We start from the raw sequence: 18,909 nt of genomic DNA, 5'->3' as shown, positions 1-18,909 counted from the left end.
GCCTGTCCACACCAGACGCGACACCGCAATATTCTTACACTAAAATGAATCAGAGCAATCACAGATGGAACAGTGTGTTTATTGTAGCAACTCATTTTCTCACCGAAGCCTTCTCATAACGCTTTCTACGGCAAGCCCCGAGGGGATAAATACACAATCACACACATACACAGGGCAAAGTTACTTTATGAATCACATCCTTCTTCAGTCTGTTACGATTGTTTATGTTCACAAGGTACTCCTGTTTTTATTTCGCCAATCTCCACGTAACAGGGAAGCAGAGAGAAAGTTGGAATGAGCCGGGATGTCTCCCCCACTGCCATTCTGAACCAGTGTGTGTGTGTGTGTGTGTGTGTGTGTGACAGAGCTCCGGCTAAAGAGAACGAGACCTCAAGCACAACATTTGGCAGGTGTGTGACACCCTCGGCCAAAATGTAAGTTGTTCTGAACCGGCTAATGAGATGTCAGTTTTAATATACTGCAATAAGAATAATTTTGGATCTACTTGTTGACTGCGCTGCCTGGCACGACGTCGCAGAAATCAAAACCATTCCAAAAACAGAAAGCCCTGTTGCTGTTGCTTGTCGTGTGTCGCAGCTGGTTAGAACAAAAATTCTGATTAGCATGGAAGAGATACCTTTTATCACGTGTTGCGGCGTCGCGGACACGGTGTAAGGTGTGGATTATGATAATTGTAAATGAGCATGCATGCGTTGCCCTATTTACGAATGTTTGGAATTCACTAACATATATGCATTTAACTAACAAATCTGAGGTGAACATTTTCGAAAAAGGTCCATTTTACACGTTCTGTAAATGACTCCCAATTTACTCATATTAACAAAGGTTTCATGAATGTGGCCCGGGCCTGTGTGTGGATTACTTCTGAAGTCTGATAAAATATAAAACACACAAAACAACTTGATGTCGACACTATAAATTTTATCGATAATTTGCGTTTCCATTAGCTAATAGGCCTATACTACATACAGTAGTTATTGTAAATTTTGTGCAGTAAAAGGACTGGCATTCACCCCCCCAATGGATGTGGTTCTGATGGATGTGTACATAAAACATTTTAAATTGTGCAGACAGAACGTGTCCAGTGAGAGACTGATGAAATCAGTTAAAAATGGATTACTGTCTAGAGGACAATAGTAGGCTTATTGGAAATAAATATATGGAAAATATGTTGAAGATATGGAAATAAAACAATTCTATATAATATATAATCAAAATATTCTGAAGCCAATTTTTGTATTGTCTAATTACTGATTTAATCATCTGCCACAAAAAATGTAATTTATTTCAGTAATCAGAATTATATGTATTTCATTTTATATTTATGATTATTTAAATTTGTATATTTAAATGATCATTATTTGGGGGCATTTCTTACAAATATTGTACATGCAATGAATTGCGATTAATTCGATTAATTAACCGCCAAATCACATAATTAATTTGATTAAAAAAAATTTGCGATTGATTGATGGCACTAGTTTGGAACCACATGAGGGAGAGTAAATAATGAAAGACTTTCCATTTTTGGGCGAACCTTTAAGGCCTACTGGTGTGTGAAATGTCAGAGTCTGGTTAATGAATATGTAAAATTTAAATATAAGATACCTTATATCAACTCAGTCAAACAGTTATATTTCTTGCTCTTGCTACCTGAAGTCAGTTTCAGCAGTAGCAGCATGAATTGGCAAGCGTCCATTCTTATCAGGAATGTTCTGTTTCGCCCCGTTCCGAAGCAAACACACACATCCTTCCAGCCAACCCTGCAGAAGAAAAACAAACCAGACCAGACCAAATCAAAAGACTGTAAACTAAATTCAAACAACTAGACTTGCATTTCATTCAGGCTATCAAAACCATCCATGCTGAATTTGTTATTGCTCAGAGGCTGCTCTTTCAGAGACTTATAAGTTATATTTATTTGAAGTATCAACTTTGTCTCAGATGTTTCTCTTAAAATTCCTTATAAATAGACACAAACAAGACACTTACTGACATACAGTATTAGTCACTGTTGGGGTATCTACTTTGAAACTGTAGCTTCTCAAGCTACAAGATATAACTTAAGTTAGTAGCGTTGCTACTTGTTGGTAACTACTCCCCAACACTGGTAAGGGTATAGCCCCACAAAATTCATATGGATAGCATAGCTCAGATAACTGGAAGAATTTATGAGAAATTTACGAGAGATACATGTGGTCAACCAGAATGGTCTTCTTGGTGAAGCTGGTTGACCAAGGAACTGTGGCTTATTAAGCTAGTTATGAAACCTGGTGGGAACACCAGCAAACCAGCATCCCTCGAGACCAGCATCCAAAAAACTACATACAGTATACTGGTGACCAGCAATGCTTTTAAAATTACTGTTCATGAACACATGGTAAAGAATCACAATCCAATAACATCAATACATAAGGCAGAAATGTAAATTGCTTAGGGAATCAGGCTCATCAATTAATTTTGTCTACTGAACTGTCCTGCGAAAGGTTTGTACCAGGTATGTTGCTAGAGAGAGGGATGTCCGTCCACAGGCATCTTGTGTATTGATGGAAGCTCCCATCTTCATCAGCAGTTTCACCGTATCTACCTGTCTCCCGGAAACCGCATGCATCAGAGGGGTGGAGCCTGTCATCAAGACATAAAGCAGTCATAAGCACTTCATATCAGTGCTTAAAATGAAGTTCTAAACATAAGTTTGGGAGGAGCATGTTCATCTCATCCTGTCTATCATATTTTAAGGACATGTATGCGGCTGCTTACCTCCTTCTGGTGACATTTCTTCCTCCTCCCCATCTACACCTCTATGTTTTAACACCAATATCCTTTATCATTCTAAACCTTCTATTAATTACTTTTTTTAGGGATGTTCAGATCGATCCTAAAGTATCGATACTTCTGATACTGATGTTGTATCAAAAATATCGATCCTCACACAAAAATATCGATTCTAATATTTTTTTTAACTAGGGATATTATTATTTGGTTACCATGAACATGAACAATTAACCATAAGCTTCAAAGTGAAATTAAAAGGATTAGGCTATATTAGCAAATACTTGTGCAAGATGGAAACTATTTCTTCTTCTGCTCATCTTAACATGCATGCTGAAAGACACAAGCAGACAAGCATTTCACATGGCTCGTTCAAACAAGAGTGATCAGTGCCTTGTAGAGGTAATGATAGAAAATCAGAGAAACAACTTCTGGAGTAAATTCACACTAAAATAACAACATATCTAAAGGTGACATTTCTTATTTCTTATAATTGTGTGTAATTGTTGTTAGTAAGTAATTGAAAAAAATAGTTAACCATGGTTTTACTAAAGTAATATTGTAGTAACCATGTTTTTTTGTATTTGGGCTGAAACCATGGTTTTACTACAGTAATATTGTAGTAGTAACGTCTGGGTTACTGGTGTAACCCCTGTTCCCTGATGGAGGGAACAAGACGTTGTGTCGATGTAGTGACACAAGGGGTTCGATCTTGAGAGCCCCAATCACCTTTGCTTAAAATAGAAAAGGCCAATGAGAATTGGCGAGTGGAATTTGCATGCCACTCTCCACCCTGGACATACGGGTATAAAAGGAGATGGCATGCATCACTCATTCAGATTTATGCTGAGGAGCCGATAGAGAGTCCTGGCCATGTCAGCGGCTGGTTCAGCACTGCAGCAGGAGGGACACAACGTCTCATTCCCTCCATCAGGGAACAGGGGTTACACCAGTAACCCAGATGTTCCCTGTCTGTCACTCACTCGACATTGTGTCGATGTAGTGACACTAGGGTTTCCTATAGGAAACGCCGCAGGCGCTGAACCATGTCACAAGCTTTGGAAGAGTGGACATGAGCAAGCTGCTGCGTGCCTCGCAGCGAGTGCTCGACCACGTCGTGACCTTCCAGCGAGTTTAGGTAAGGCGTCTCCCTAGTCCCGTTAAGGGGGGAGGGGGCACTTACCCAAGGAGGCTACATCGGTGGCCTTTCCTGATATTTGCTGTTAACCAATTTCCCGCCGAGCACCTTCTAGAATAACGCTGGGAAGTGCTCATCCCTCTCCAGGAGGGAGGGCACTATGGAGACCACATCCTACTGGAGGGAGGTTAACATGTGGAGAATACCTCACATGGACTTACCAACGGGGAAGTTTGCATATGGAATGATACCTTTGGGAGGACCCTATCTATGGAGAGGGTACACAGCAACAGTGGCCAAAGCAGAGCGAGGCTTTGATGAAGGGAAACACAGAGTTCACCAGAGGGGAAGCCGAACAGTGGAAATGCATCACATGGGATTACCAAGGGGAATCTCCACATATGCAGCACTGAGCCCAAGTACATGGGCTTACCTCAAAAGGGGCATACCACATACTGGGCCTGGTGGCGTCACTCCTCCGCCGAGTTTGTCACCGAACAGTGCCTATGATTTAGAGAGGCGTCCAGGGTTCACCAGTTACGGGGAACTGCTGTGGACAAAACAACGCACATTATCACCTTGAAAAAGGGGAAGGGCGTAATGCAAGCAGTACACCCAACCGGCTGCCCGGCCTGCCTGCTGTTACCTCGTAACACTTGGGATGAAACTGGTTCTATGCGTAGGTTGTAAAACCTCGCAAAGGTATTGGGTGTAGCTCAATCTGCAGCTCTGCATATGTCTGCTAGAGAGGCCCCCCTTGCCAGTGCCCAGGAGGACACAACTCCTCTAGTGGAGTGCGCCCGAACTCCAAAGGGGCATGGCAGGTCTTGTGACTGGTAAGCCAAGGAAATGGCATCCACAATCCAATAGGCCAGCCTCTGTTTGGAGACAGCTTTCCCCTTCTGCTGCCCTCCAAAGCAGACAAAGAGCTGCTCCGAGCATCTGAAGCTCTGCGTGCGGTCCAGATAGATGTGCAGGGTGCGAACTGGACAAATAAACGACAAGGCCAGGTCTTCCTCCTCTAAAGGGAGCGCTTGCAGGTTCACCATCTGGTCTCGAAAGGGAGTGGTGGGAACTTTGGGCACGTAACCGGGCCGGGGTCTCAAGATCACGTGAGAGTGTGCCGGCCCGAACGAGGCATTCGCTGGTGACAGAGAGCGCCTGTAGGTCCCCCACCCTCTTGATGGAAGTGAGCGCCACCAGGAGGGCTGTCTTCAGTGACAAAGTGCTGAGTTCGGCCTCCTCTAGGGGCTCAAAGGGGGCTCTCTGTAGAGCAGGTAGGACCACAGAGAGATCCTAAGAGGGAATTAGGCGCGGTCTAGGAGGGTTTAACCTCCTTGTGCCTTTGAGGAACCCGGTGATCAGGTTGTGCTGCCGTGAGGGTCTCCCATCCAGTGTATCGTGATACGCTGCTATAGCAGCCACGTACACCTTCAGGGTAAAGGGAGACTCCAGCCCTTCCTGTAGGAAAGACAGCACAGATCCGACCACGCAACTCTGTGGGTCTTCCCCACGAGAAGAACACCAGTTCGTGAAGAGACACCACTTCAAGGCATACACCTCGTAGAGGGGGCTCTGGCCTGAGTGACCATATTTACCACCGCTGGCGGAAGATTCACTAGGTCTTCCGCATCCCATCCAGGAGCCAGATTTTGAGATTCCAGAGGTCTGGCCGCGGGTGCCAGAGCGTGCCCTGCCCCTGAGTGAGAAGGAACCTGCCTCAGGGGAATGCGCCAGGGAGGGGCTACTGCCAGGGGCATCAGGTCTGAGAACCACGTCCGGTTGGGCCAGTACGGCACAACGATTTGCTGCCCATCCTCCCTGACTTTGAACTGTGTCTGTGCAATGAGGCTCGCTGGAGGAAACGCATACTTGCATAGCCCCCGAGGCCAGCTGTGCGCCAGGGCATCCGTGCCGAGGGAAGCCTTGGACAGGGAGTACCAAAGGGGGCAGTGAGAGGACTCTCGGGAAGCGAACAGGTCTACCTATATCTCCCCGAATCTCTCCCAAATCAGCTGGACTACGTGGGGGTGGAGTCTCCACTCCCTGTGGAGCTTTACTTGCCGTGAGAGCACGTCCGCTGCATGGTTGAGGATGCCCGGAAGGTGAGTGGCTTACAGAGACTTCAACATCTGCTGACTCCAAAGGAGGAGGCGGCGGGCGAGTTGTGACATGCGACATGAGTGTACGCCGCCTTGGCGGTTTATGTACGCCACGGTCGCTGTGTTGTCGGTCCGGACCAATGCATGCTTGCCCTGAATCAACGGCCGAAGCCTCCGCAGGGCCAGCGATATTGCCAGCATCTCTAAGCAGTTGATGTGCCATTGGAGTCGGGGCCCTGTCCAGAGCCCCGATACTGCTTGCCTGTTGCACACAGTGCCCCAGCCTGAGTTCGAGGCATCTGTCATGACCACGACGCACCTCGAGACCTGCTCTAAGGGAACGCCTGCCCGTAGAAATGCGAGGTCTGTCCAAGGGCTGAAAGTCTGACGGCACTGTGGCTTGATAGTCACACGCTGGGTGTCGTGGTGCCATGCCCACCTCAGGACTCGAGTCTGTAGACAGTGCTGAAGTGGTCTCATATGCGCCCAGAGGCACCCTCGCCCAGCACAGTGTAAATGCCACTGAACCTGGGCAGGCATCTGGCAAATTGGATCGTGTAGCCGAGGTGAACCGTCCTGATGAGCCACTGCAAGGGGCTGGAGAGCTCTAGCCAGGCCTCCAGACTCTGCGCCAGCGGCACCAAGGAAACGACTAGATTTATCGTGCCTGGGAAGGGCGGTTCGCGGCAAGGCAGAGCAGGCGCCCCGCCTGGAAGACAACCCAGGGGGGATGTGCTGCTCTGCAAGCCTGCAATGGAGGCAGGTGGCTGGGGCGGGCGCCCAGTCACAGAGACCAGCACACTTACCTGTTTGCTGGCCGTCTCTCGATGGAGAACGAGGGAATGCGAGGTACTCGCTTCCGACTGGTTGACCGAAAAGACTTACAACGCTTGGCCGTCGCGAGTGCGATGACCCAGGGAATGAGGAAACTGCTCTTTCATTGACCATGTGGGTGCCGTGGCCCAGAGGGCACCCGGCGATGTTATACTCACCACACGCCGGTCGGAGTCAGATGTCTCATCCCTAGGTTGCCCATGTCAGGGCTGCCTCAAAGCCCGTCCGGGGTTCTTGGGGGCCGGCTGATGGGCGGGTGGAGCCGCCTTCCTATCTTCTTCTCAAAGACCGGCATACGGGCTCCGATGGTACTGGAGCCAGGGCCAGCGCCGCAGAAGGACGGCCCTGGCGAGAGGCAGATGAGGCGCGGGACTTCGGTGGCCTGAAGGCGGCCGAGTTGTGCCGTGGCAAGATATGTTTGATCACCTCCATCTGCTTCCTCACCGTCGAGAATTGTTATGCGAAGTCCTCAACAGTGTCACCAAAAAGCACCCCTTGGGAGATGGGCACATCCAGAAAGCAAACCTTCTCGATGTCACGCATCCCCACAAGGTTGAGCCACAGGTGCCGCTCTTGGACCACGAGAGTGGACATCGTCCGGAACAGGGTGCGCGCCGTGACCTTCATTGCCTTCGTTGAGGTCAGTCGCGGTACGCAGTTCCTGCATAAACCCCAGGTCGGTTCTACCCTCATGCAGATCTTCAACGCCTTGGCCTGGTGGACCTGCAGGATGACCATGGCATGCAGGGCGGAAGCGGCCTAACCCACGGCCTTGTAAGCCTTCGTCATCAACGAGGAAGAGAAATTACAGGCCTTGGAAGGGAGCCTTGGTCGGGCCCTCCAGGTGGCTGTGCCCTGCGGGCATAAATGCACCCCTACGGCACGCTCTACCTGGGGAAGCTCAACATATCCCTTAGCCGCTCTGCCGCATGTACGGGCAAAAAAAGGTGCCTTCCACGACTTCGTTAGCTCCTTGTGCACTTCCGCCAAGAAATCAATCATCCAGCCACGAATGCTCAGGGCAGGGTGGAGGGTTCGCAAGCACGGCTGCCATCTCAGCGTCCACCTCATCCTGAGCTCTACCACCTGTGGGCGGGAACTCAGATGATTCGTCCGCTTCCAACAGCAGAAGCCCACCCTCCGATGTTGCGACCAATAACTCATCCTCATCAGGAGCCCCAAACGAGAAATTAAATCCGCCCTGAGGCAGACCACCTGCATCACTGATAGCTCTTCCGGGTAGAACGAGCGTGCTGGGGGATGGGAGGTCCGCGGGGGTTGAGCTGGCGGAAATGCTCCCATGTCCACATCCAGATCACCCGCGGCACTCGCCGACCCGACCGCCTGAGTATCAGCCCAGGACGGACCGGGCTGGGAAGCAGCCTCAGTGGCTCCCTGCTTCACGAAGAAGGAGGTGAGCCGTGACCACAACATTCTCATGGGCATGTTCTCGCAATGAGAACATGACCCCTCCACAAAAGCTGCTTCGGCATGCTGGCGCCCCAAGCACTCGAGACAGATCTCATGGGAATCCAGAGGGGAGAGATAACAGCCACATCCAGTAGCACAACGGTGAAAGGCCATCTTTAAAAAGATGGCAATCGTATTTGCGAGCTCTTTTACAAGAAAATATACTCTTTAGAATATACACTTTTAGCACCTGCAGACTCGCCCAGGGGAAGCATAACACTCGACCGTGCGTGGGTGACCGCTGATATGTGCCGTAAATCCAGCAGCATAAGCGTTGGTGCTGGACCAACAAATCCAATCCATGGCAACTTTACCTCGCAACTAACAGGACTTGAGGGATCTGCTGATAATGTTTTGGTGCCAGATACCACAGGATACCTTCAGGGGTCTTGTAGAGTCCATGCTTCGGCAGGTTGGTGCAGTTTTGGCAGCACACGGAGGACCGATAGCATGTTAGGCAGGTAGGGTGGTCATAATGTGTTGGCTCATCAGTGTACATTATTCCTAACATAAACCCCAACAGGGTGATCAGGACCCCAACGCGAAGTCTTCTATCAGCCTAGCCGAGATAACAAGAAACAATTCCAAGAGCTCAAAGAAGACATCAACAGGGTTAATCAAAGACTCGAGGAAGCCAAAGAGCGAATAATAACAATGGAGGAGCGAATGCAGGTTACAGAGGAAGTGGTGACGGAGATTGTAAAACTTCACAGTCAACCTGAAGCTAAACAAATCGATCAGGAAGGACGCAAAATATTATAAGAATCGACTCTGTACCTGAAGGATCCGAAAAAGACCACCCATCTATGGCAGCCTTTGTTGAACATTTGATATCAGAAAATATACAACTCCCTGCTGACATGAGTTTGCAGATTGAGAAAGCACACCTCCAGTTTCAACACCGCAATCTATCATTATGAGATTCCTGAACTTTAGAACAAAAGAGGAGATCATTAAAACAGCATGGCAAAACAAAGGATTTGTCTGGAAGGGAAAGCAGATAAACTTCGATCATGATTATGCATCAGGGATTCTAAAAAATTACCATGAAGTAAAGAAGATCTTAAAAGAAAAGGGGAAACGTTTTCAAACTCATTTCCCTGCCAAAATGCGGATTTCTATGAGGATGGTGTTCTAACCTATAACACTGCGGCAGATGCAACGCGAGACATGGCCGAGAGGGGATTACCTGTGAGCATCGTCAAGCAGCCAGAGACGCTGATGGAGAGAATCCAGAGGATGACATGGTCTACAAGTGACCGGAGAGGAAGGGACAGTAGCCGAAGAAGGGAACGGGGGAGATGAGCCGAATTGTCCATTGTAAACAAACTCCAACAATTCAGACAACTACTATGGAAGAGGACTAACCTACTGGTATTCCCTTTTCATATAGACTAGGAGACACTCAGCAGAATAATTATTTCGGGATGATAAAAAATAAGCCTATTTGAACTGAGATAAATGAACTCATTTGCCATAAGGTATGAGCGATCACCACAGTAAGGTGATGTTGGAGGGCCCTCTTGCAGAGAAAAGAGGTTTACTCTCCTTAATGCGGACTTTCCCAAACATAATTAGGGTTATTTCAAGAACCTCACTCTTGGAAGTCCTAAAATACTGTGTTAAGATTCTAATGATGTTCCTTGTTTTAAAGTTTATTTCTTGTTTTACCCTAGTTGAGCATTGTTATAAAGCTGATGCTCAACACAGCCAAGAGGATAAAGTGCAGAAAATAGTTATTGGAATAGTAATTGGGATATGAAGACTATTAAGCAGAGACTGAGTTATCTGTTAATGGTGTATTAAACCCTCAAAAACAATCCAAAATATTCACTAAATTAAAGAAAGGAAAGGCCCATATAGCCCTTCTATAAATCTGGGCACAGACGAGGAGTAGCCATTTTTATATCAAAACATGTTACCTATGAACATTTCTCTGAAAGGAAAGATAAAGAAGGTAAATTTATCCTTATCAAAGGGAGGATAAATGGGTCTTTAGTAACTATACTTATTATATATGACACTCCTGGAAGTGAATGGGCCTTTTTAAACAATTATTTGATATGATATCCACAGAAACTGAGGGGACACTTATATGGGTAGGGGATATGAATATTTGCCTGTCAAAATTGGATTACACAGGGAAAATCCTTCACACCAGAATCGTGTGAGCAAGAAAATTAATACCATGCTCAAAGAAACTGGGATTATTGATATTTGGAAAAATTTCGACCCAACTGGGCAAGATTATACACATTACTCAGCTCCTCACTCAACGTTTAGCCGAATTGACTATTTCTTCACCTTCCTTAGAGATAGATGCAGAATCCACTCATGTGACATTGGAATAATTGATTTATCTGACCATGCACCTATAATAATGACAATAAATATCAATGACAGTACAAGATCAACCCTCTGGAAGTTAAACTCAAATATACAAAACAACCCCTATATGAAAGAACATTTTCAATCGGAAATTGAAACTTATTTTTACGAGAACGATAATGGAGAGTTATCACCAACAATATTATGGGACACCTTTAAAGCAGTCTTAAGAGGGAAAATTATTGCTCGCACAACTTTACTAAAGAAAACTCGACAAGAAAAAATTAACAACTTACAATTACAGTTGAGAGAGGTAAAGAGGGTTCATAAAAGCACAAATGACCCTGGTGAAAAACTGAAGATTAAAAAATGACTGAAAGAACTAGATACCATGTTAACAGATGAAATTCAATGTAAGCTAGTATTCCTGAGACAAAACTATTATGAATCAGGAAATAAATCTATGAGGCCACTAGCATATAAATTAAGGAAACAACACGCTGACTCAATGGTTCATAAAATAAGAAACCCCCAAATTAAAATCATACATCACAAACTGGAAGAAATACAGCAAAGATTTGAAACCTATTACAGAAATGTATACTCTCAACCAGCAATGCAAAATGAGCAGCATATAGAAAAAATTCTTAATTCCCTAAACCTGCCAACTGTTGAGCAGAACATTAGCTTAACAAAGGACATTACGGAAATGGAAATAAATGCAGCAATAACTAAAACATAACAAAAGCCCGGGTACAGATGGATACACATGCAAATGGTACAAAAATGTCTAAAGACTGCAAGCAGCATGCAATTGGGCTCTCCAAAAGGGTGAGATTCCCCCTCTCTTGGAGGGAAACGACAATCTCAGTAATCCCCCAAGACAGAAAAGACAAATTAGAGTGTAAAAATTATTGACCAATTTCCATTTTAAACATAGATTATAAGATATATACATCAATTCTGGCCAAAAGTTTAGACAGTATTTTACCAAATCTCATCCACCTAGACCAAACAGGATTTATTAGACATAGACAGGCACAAGACAGCATTAGACGCACACTACATACACTACCGTTCAAAGGTTTAGGGTCACTTACTCATTCTTGAATTTTTTTTTTTTTTTTTATTTCTTTTTTTTTTTTCACATTTTAGAATAATGGTAAAGTCATCACAACTGTGGAATAATAGAAATGGAAATATGGGAGTTATGTTGTGACTAAAAAAATCCAAAATAAATCAAAACTATGTTATATTTTAGCATCTTCAAAGTGGCCACTCTTTGCCTAGATTTTGCAGAAATGTAGTCTTGGCATTTTCTAAACCAACTTCTTGAGGTATCACCCTGGGATGCTTTTTAAACAGTACTGAAGGAGTTCCCATCTATATGCTGGGCACTTAGTGGCTGCTTTTCTTAATTATTCGGTCCAAGTCATCCATTTCAAAAACTTTTTTTTTTAAAATAAATTAATATGTTGGCACAATTATATTTTTGTCTACAAAACTAATTTCAAACATTTAAGCATACACCTTCAGATCAAAAGGTTTTTAAGATCATGAGAAACTTTTCTGGCAATTGACCCCAAACTTTTGAATGGTAGTGTATATTGTGGCATATACAACAGTATGAGATTGAATCAATGTTCTAGGTCTAGATGCAGAAAAGGCATTTGATTCAGTTAGATGGCAGTATCTCTACAAGTTACTAGAAATGTTTGGATTCCATACAACTATCATCACTGTCCTCTAAGCACTATACAACAAACCAATCACAAGTATTCATGTTAATGGGAATCTTTCACAATCATTTTTACTAGAAAGATTGTGTAGACGGGGATGTTCATGTTCCCCTCTCCTGTTCACTTTATTCATAGAGCCCCTAAGCCAATATATAAGTTAGAACAAGGACATAGATATGAGTGGAGGAGAACAGAATCTATCACTGTTTGCAGATGAGTTTTTCTAGGTCAGCCGAATAAATCATTAGTAGTTCTGATGCACTGAGCACTTTGGTAAATTATCAGGCTACAAATTAAATATAAAAAAAACTAAATTAACTTTTAATTATCAACCATACGAACACTTGAGAGACAAATACAAGTTCAAATGGTGGGAGGACTCTCTGAAATATTTGGGGGTTCAAATACCTAAAGATATTACACGATTATATGATGTAAATTATAAGTTACTGCATTTTAGAATTAAATCAGGCATATCTAGATGGAACCTCCTACCCTACCCTGCCTAGGCCTATTCTCCAGAACTGAATCAGTTAAGATGAATATACTACCACGACTGTTATACACTATATTGCCAAAAGTATTCGCTCATCTGCCTTTAGACGCATATGAACTTAAGTGACATCCCATTCTTAATCCATAAGGTTTAATATGACGTCGGCCCACCCTTTGCAGCTATAACAGCTTCAACTCTTCTGGGAAGGCTTTCCACAAGGTTTAGGAGTGTGTTTATGGGAATTTTTGACCATTCTTCCAGAAGCGCATTTGTGAGGTCAGACACTGATGTTGGACGAGAAGGCCTGGCTCGCAGTCCTCGCTCTAATTCATCCCAAAGGTGCTCTATCGGGTTGAGGTCAGGACTCTGTGCAGGCCAGTCAAGTTCTTCCACACCAAACTCGCTCATCCATGTCTTTATGGACCTTGCTTTGTGCACTGGTGCGCAGTCATGTTGGAACAGGAAGGGGCCATCCCCAAACTGTTCCCACAAAGTTGGGAGCATGGAATTGTCCTAACTCTCTTGGTATGCTGAAGCATTCAGAGTTCCTTTCACTGGAACTAAGGGGCCAAGCCCAGCTCCTGAAAAACAACCCCACACCATAATCCCCCCTCCACCAAACTTCACAGTTGGCACAATGCATTCAGACAAGTACTGTTCTCCTGGCAACCGCCAAACCCAGACTCGTCCATCAGATTGCCAGATGGAGAAGCGTGATTTGTCACTCCAGAGAACGCGTCTCCACTGCTCTAGAGTCCAGTGGCGGCGTGCTTTACACCACTGCATCTGACGCTTTGCATTGCACTTGGTGATGTATGGCTTGGATGCAGCTGCTCGGCCATGGAAACCCATTCCATGAAGCTCTCTATGGACTGTTCTTGAGCTAATCTGAAGGCCACATGATCTTTGGAGGTCTGTAGAGATTGACTCTGCAGAAAGTTGGCGACCTCTGCGCACTATGTGCCTCAGCATCCGCTGACCCCGCTCTGTCATTTTACGTGGCCTATCACTTCGTGGCTGAGTTGCTGTCATTCCCAATCGCTTCCACTTTGTTATAATACCACTGACAGTTGACTGTGGAATATTTAGTAGCGAGGAAATTTCACGACTGGACTTGTTGCACAGGTGGCATCCTATCACAGTAGCACGCTGGAATTCACTGAGCTCCTGAGAGCGGCCCATTCATTCACAAATGTTTGTAGAAGCAGTCTGCATGCCTAGGTGCTTCAATTTATACACCTGTGGCCATGGAAGTGATTGGAACACCTGAATTCAATTATTTGGATGGGTGAGCGAATACTTTTGGCAATATAGTGTATATTTTTCAGACACTTCCTATATAAATAAATAAACAGCAATTTACTGAATTAAAATTATATCACGATATATATGGCAGGGTTAAAAAACAAGAATTAAATATAAGACATTACAAATACAGAAAGAAAAAGGCGGTATGGCCCTGCCATACTTAGAAGAATATTACTACGCAGCCCAGCTACAACCTCTTGTATGTCTATGCAATTCAAATTTTAGGGCCAGATGGAAAGAAATAGAGATCGGCAACCTCAACAGACCACCAATACAAGCCATAATGGCTGATGACCATTTGACTAATGACCAATGGACAAACAACCTATTAAAGATTTGGCAAGACGTAATTAAAAAAAAAAAAAAAATTTAAAAGAGAAAGTTTCATTATTGAGATGGCCTGCATATGATTTGTGGTTTGCTCCAAATATCACAGACAATAGGTTTAAGGATTGGACTAAACAAGGTCTCACGGCCTACAGCACTTTTATAGATAAGGGAATTGTAATGGATTTTGAGACACTTAAAAAAAATATATATGTTAAATGACCAAGATTTCTATAGATACCTGCAAGTAAGGAATAGGGTTAACAATAATACTGGGGAGAGTTTGGAAAAGATAGACAATGGTATTCTTACACTGTTCATCTCTACATACAAAACAGGAACTAAGACCAAAATAATTACAAAACTATACAGAAGTTTACAAGAAGCCAAATTAGAAGATACCAAATATATTAAAAGTAAATGGGAAAATGAAGGGAAGTTCAAGATCCAAGATGAAGATTGGAAAACTATTCTCAAATTACAGTGGAAAACAACATACTCATCATCATGGAGAGAATTTAGGTGGAAAAATGTTATTAGATTCTTCATCACCCCTAAGTAGAAGAGATATCTAAGCAAGAATGCAATTTGCTGAAGACTGTGTGGTTCAAATGAAGCTAGCCATAGTCATATATTCTGGGAATGCCCCAAGATTTAGCCATACTGGCAAGAGATTCATAAGTGCTTAGAGAGTATATTTCAGGTTCCCATCCATTTCAGTATTCAAACTCTATACTTAGGTCTACGGAACCTAAATTAGAAAATAAACCTGACAAAAAACCTGACCAATCCTGTAGATAACCTGTAAGAAAACTATAACCAAAAAGTGGTTACAGCCTGAAATACCAGAAATTGGTGACTGGTATAGAATTATATACAAGATCTTTGTAATGGAGAGGCTAACGATGAATCTCTGTTTACAATCTGAGAAATGTATCAAACTATGGGGAAAATGGGTAGATTACATTCTTCCACTGAGACCAGACCTATTATAGGAAAGGGATGAAAGAGGTGACATTTTATAGATTAATAAAAGAATATCCAGAATGGGAATGAGGTTTCATTAGTAGACATTTGCAACATCCTCAGGTTCTTTATGTATATAGTTAAAAGAAAAGTGTAAAAGAAGTGTACACTTACAAAGGGATTTGGTACCAAGCTAGACAAAATGATTTATTGAGTAATAGGTGTATAACTGACATGATTATTGTATCACAAATAATATAGTATTATCATTGCAGCTATAATTCTTTTTATTTATTTTAATACTTCTCTCTGTTATCAGGATGGATGTCTCTCCTGTCATTAATAATATTAGTAAAACTGTGTTTTTTTAATTTTTTTATTTATTTATTTATTTATTTTTCTTCTTTCCTTCTGCTTTGTAATTTGTCCTAGTATTACTAATATCAATGTATAATGATCTTATCTTTTGTTTTCTCTAACAGAACTATGACAATGGATAAGAATGTACCATCCTCTTGTAAGAAAATGTATATTAGTTTTAATTTAAAAAAAAGAAAAAGAAAAAAAGAAAGAAAAGTTACAGCACACCTCTCCTCTTAGTAAGTCACATGATTTGCAATATGTGCAACATGTGTCACAGAATACCTTCACCATCACAGCACTCGAGGATGGAGGGGTCCTCTCGTATGGTGGCTGTCAGCAAGTTGACATCACCGTTTGCTGCTGCCTGGTACACCATATTCAGATCAACCTCCTCAGCAGCATCTGAGAGGAACACACAGACACATCATTCAATAACATCAGTGTGTGTGCTTATACAATGTTAGAAATTGACACATTTGTGCTTGGATCTTTCTGAGATAAGTCATTTCATAAGAATGAAGGCAGCCAATCAATGCCACAAGAATCTTTAGGTAACTTTAGGTTCATTAGCAACTATCGTATGTCTTTCAAAACATCTAAATTGTGTTTGAAAGTGAGTTGACTAAATCAACGAGTCAAGAGAAGCAGGTTTTGAAGTTTTGGGCTTTCCAAAAGACAAGAAAATCATAAATGAGTCCTTGTCAATATCGCAATTTTTTTCTCTTAGACAGCAATGAGATCAAGTGGAGAGCACATGGACACTTTTGGTTAAGTCTTCATTTTCTCAGATGTTTCTCCTGAGAAAACGACCACAGTAGTCTCAAATGTTACTCCTTAAGAGTTTGAGAAGAAGTCTCAACATTTTCTCTAATAGCAACCTCTGGGCAATAAATTGTACTCTTGGCTGCCAATGAACAACAGGGTCCAAAAGGGTCCACCACTGGTGAAAATGCTTCTATTTTGCAATTTTATAATTGAATACAAGTGTAATTTGAGTAAATGCTTGAATTAGTATTTGTTTTGTTCCATTTGCATTCATGACAGCATGCACTCAAGCTGGCATGGACTCCACAATGTGTGCAAAACATGATGATCATGTTATCTAGCATAATTCTATTTTAGAGCATGTTTTGTGCTACCACAAATGAGCAATTTTGCTGCAAATTTGAGTAGTACTTTAACATGAATGTTCCCTTTTTAAAGAGATTTATAAAGAGGTTCATGTAAAACTACTAAGTAATTTACAAATGCATTTTAAATCATTAAAATTCAGTTACAGCAACATGCATAAAAAGAGCAACTTTCATCCAATACTTGCCAAATAGTGAGCATTTTAACTTTGATGTTATTCATGCTTAATAAATACACTTATTCATACTTCTACTAATCAAAAACATTAAATGCCCTAATTCATGATTTATGTCATAATGCAGAAAAAATAGACTATTAAACTGAGATTGAATGGAGGGATTATGTCATTTTGCCAAAGTCTGCTTTTTTTGTTTATATCCATTACTGTAATGTCTTGATTTACTTGTGTTGTCACTTTCCTTGTCACGTTGTTATCAAAAGAAGGGTTTTACCTAGTTTTAGTTACCTAAAATCCTCTGCAAAAAAACTTTTCAGATCTGAGTCTTAATTCGCGGCATGTACTGTATCATAGAAAAAAGCCTGATGACCGTTAAAATATGAACTTTATGTGCATACGTTTCAAAAGTTTCTAACTCCATAAATGCTTTACATGTGCTCACTGTACATTAAAGTAAATTTTCAAACAGTAGGTTACTAATGTTGAAAAAGTGTTATTAACCATTTAAACATCTTAAGTAAACTGGCTCACTATTTGGCAGGTTTTGCATGAAACTCACCTTTTTTATGCATGTTTTTATAACTGCATATCAATGATTTATAATTCATTTGTAACTGAATTATCAGTCATTATTCATTATATATATATATTCATGTAAATTGTTACCCAAGTTTGATTAGGATGACCTAGAAATATGGCAAAATCCTTAAAATTTCTATTTAATTCCAGGTGTAAATTAGGTTTTTAGACACAGATTTTCTATGTGGTGGGGGGCTGTATAGTCTAAGGTTTACATAGGATATAACACAGACAGAAGATCTGCTATCTAAGTCCCCTGACAGAGCGGTCTATCATTTACCTCACCTCTCCCAAATCTTCCTGCATCATGATTGTGACCCACAGCCCATGTTATTACGTACAAATAAGCATCGTCACGAACAACTGCTAGTATTCTGCCTACACACAAACAGACGTTACACTCACGCCATGCTAGCAACTGATGGGTTTTGCCAAAGCCAGGGGATGAGCATTTCCATGGCAACAGAGGCAGCGGCACTAACCCCTCCTTGTTATCGGCTTGTGTGTGTGCAGTGTGTTACCTTTGTGCTGCTCAAACACAGATGACGAGTTGAACTCCATAACAGATCCACTGCAGCGCTCAGAGAAACCCCTCTGCTGCCCACCACATGATGTTCCTCTGCTGCTCCTCCAGAACAGACCACTCAAAAAGCTTCAAAAGCACCACATATACAACAAAGGCAGAGAGAGTGAAGCAGAGAGACTGCAGAGAGAGAAAGTGAGACGTCTTGAATGAAGGAGAGGCTGACAATGCGTGTGAAGCAGCGTGGTATCGCTTCAGGTTCTGTAGGCAGTCAGCACAGGCGGAGGGGCAGTGCGTGTTGACACACTGAGCATGTGCAGAAGCAGCACTTCACAGTGTAAAGCCTGATTTCAGTGCAGGGACAGGACTGCTGTATATCATCTTCACTTTCCTTTATTTTTCGTCTCCATTATTAGTTATCAGGCGTGTTGATGGATTAAGCCTTGCGTCTCCATATGGATATTATTTGTCTTATATGTGGGTAACCGGTACCAGACAACAATGAGATGAAAAGTGAAAAACATATTACATATCAATTAAAGTTCAGATATTTTGTTCCTGAGTGCTACCAGAAGAACAATCAAACTAAAAAATCTGCAGTTATTTTATGCAGAACCAGCTGTTATATATATAT

The 18,909-nt window shown here is 42.7% G+C and overlaps 1 protein-coding gene across 1 annotated transcript in view; it reads right to left on the bottom strand.

Annotated features, from left to right (window-relative positions):
• ankrd55 (ankyrin repeat domain 55) overlaps nt 1-18,508 on the bottom strand; it is a 40,932-nt gene extending 22,424 nt beyond the window's left edge. Inside the window, exons 1-4 of the mRNA XM_051685012.1 lie at nt 18,274-18,508; nt 16,147-16,266; nt 2,516-2,646; nt 1,675-1,784 (exon numbers count right to left, since the gene is read on the bottom strand). Of these exons, the coding sequence (XP_051540972.1) occupies nt 1,675-1,784; nt 2,516-2,646; nt 16,147-16,266; nt 18,274-18,313 (401 nt within the window). The 5' untranslated portion in view covers nt 18,314-18,508. The remainder of the gene's footprint in view (nt 1-1,674; nt 1,785-2,515; nt 2,647-16,146; nt 16,267-18,273) is intronic.
• Nucleotides 18,509-18,909: the final 401 nt, after the last annotated feature.

This window comes from Myxocyprinus asiaticus, chromosome 43, assembly GCF_019703515.2.
Source record: "Myxocyprinus asiaticus isolate MX2 ecotype Aquarium Trade chromosome 43, UBuf_Myxa_2, whole genome shotgun sequence".
Taxonomy (NCBI): Eukaryota; Metazoa; Chordata; class Actinopteri; order Cypriniformes; family Catostomidae; genus Myxocyprinus; species Myxocyprinus asiaticus.
This window is presented reverse-complemented; position numbering and strand designations above follow the sequence as displayed.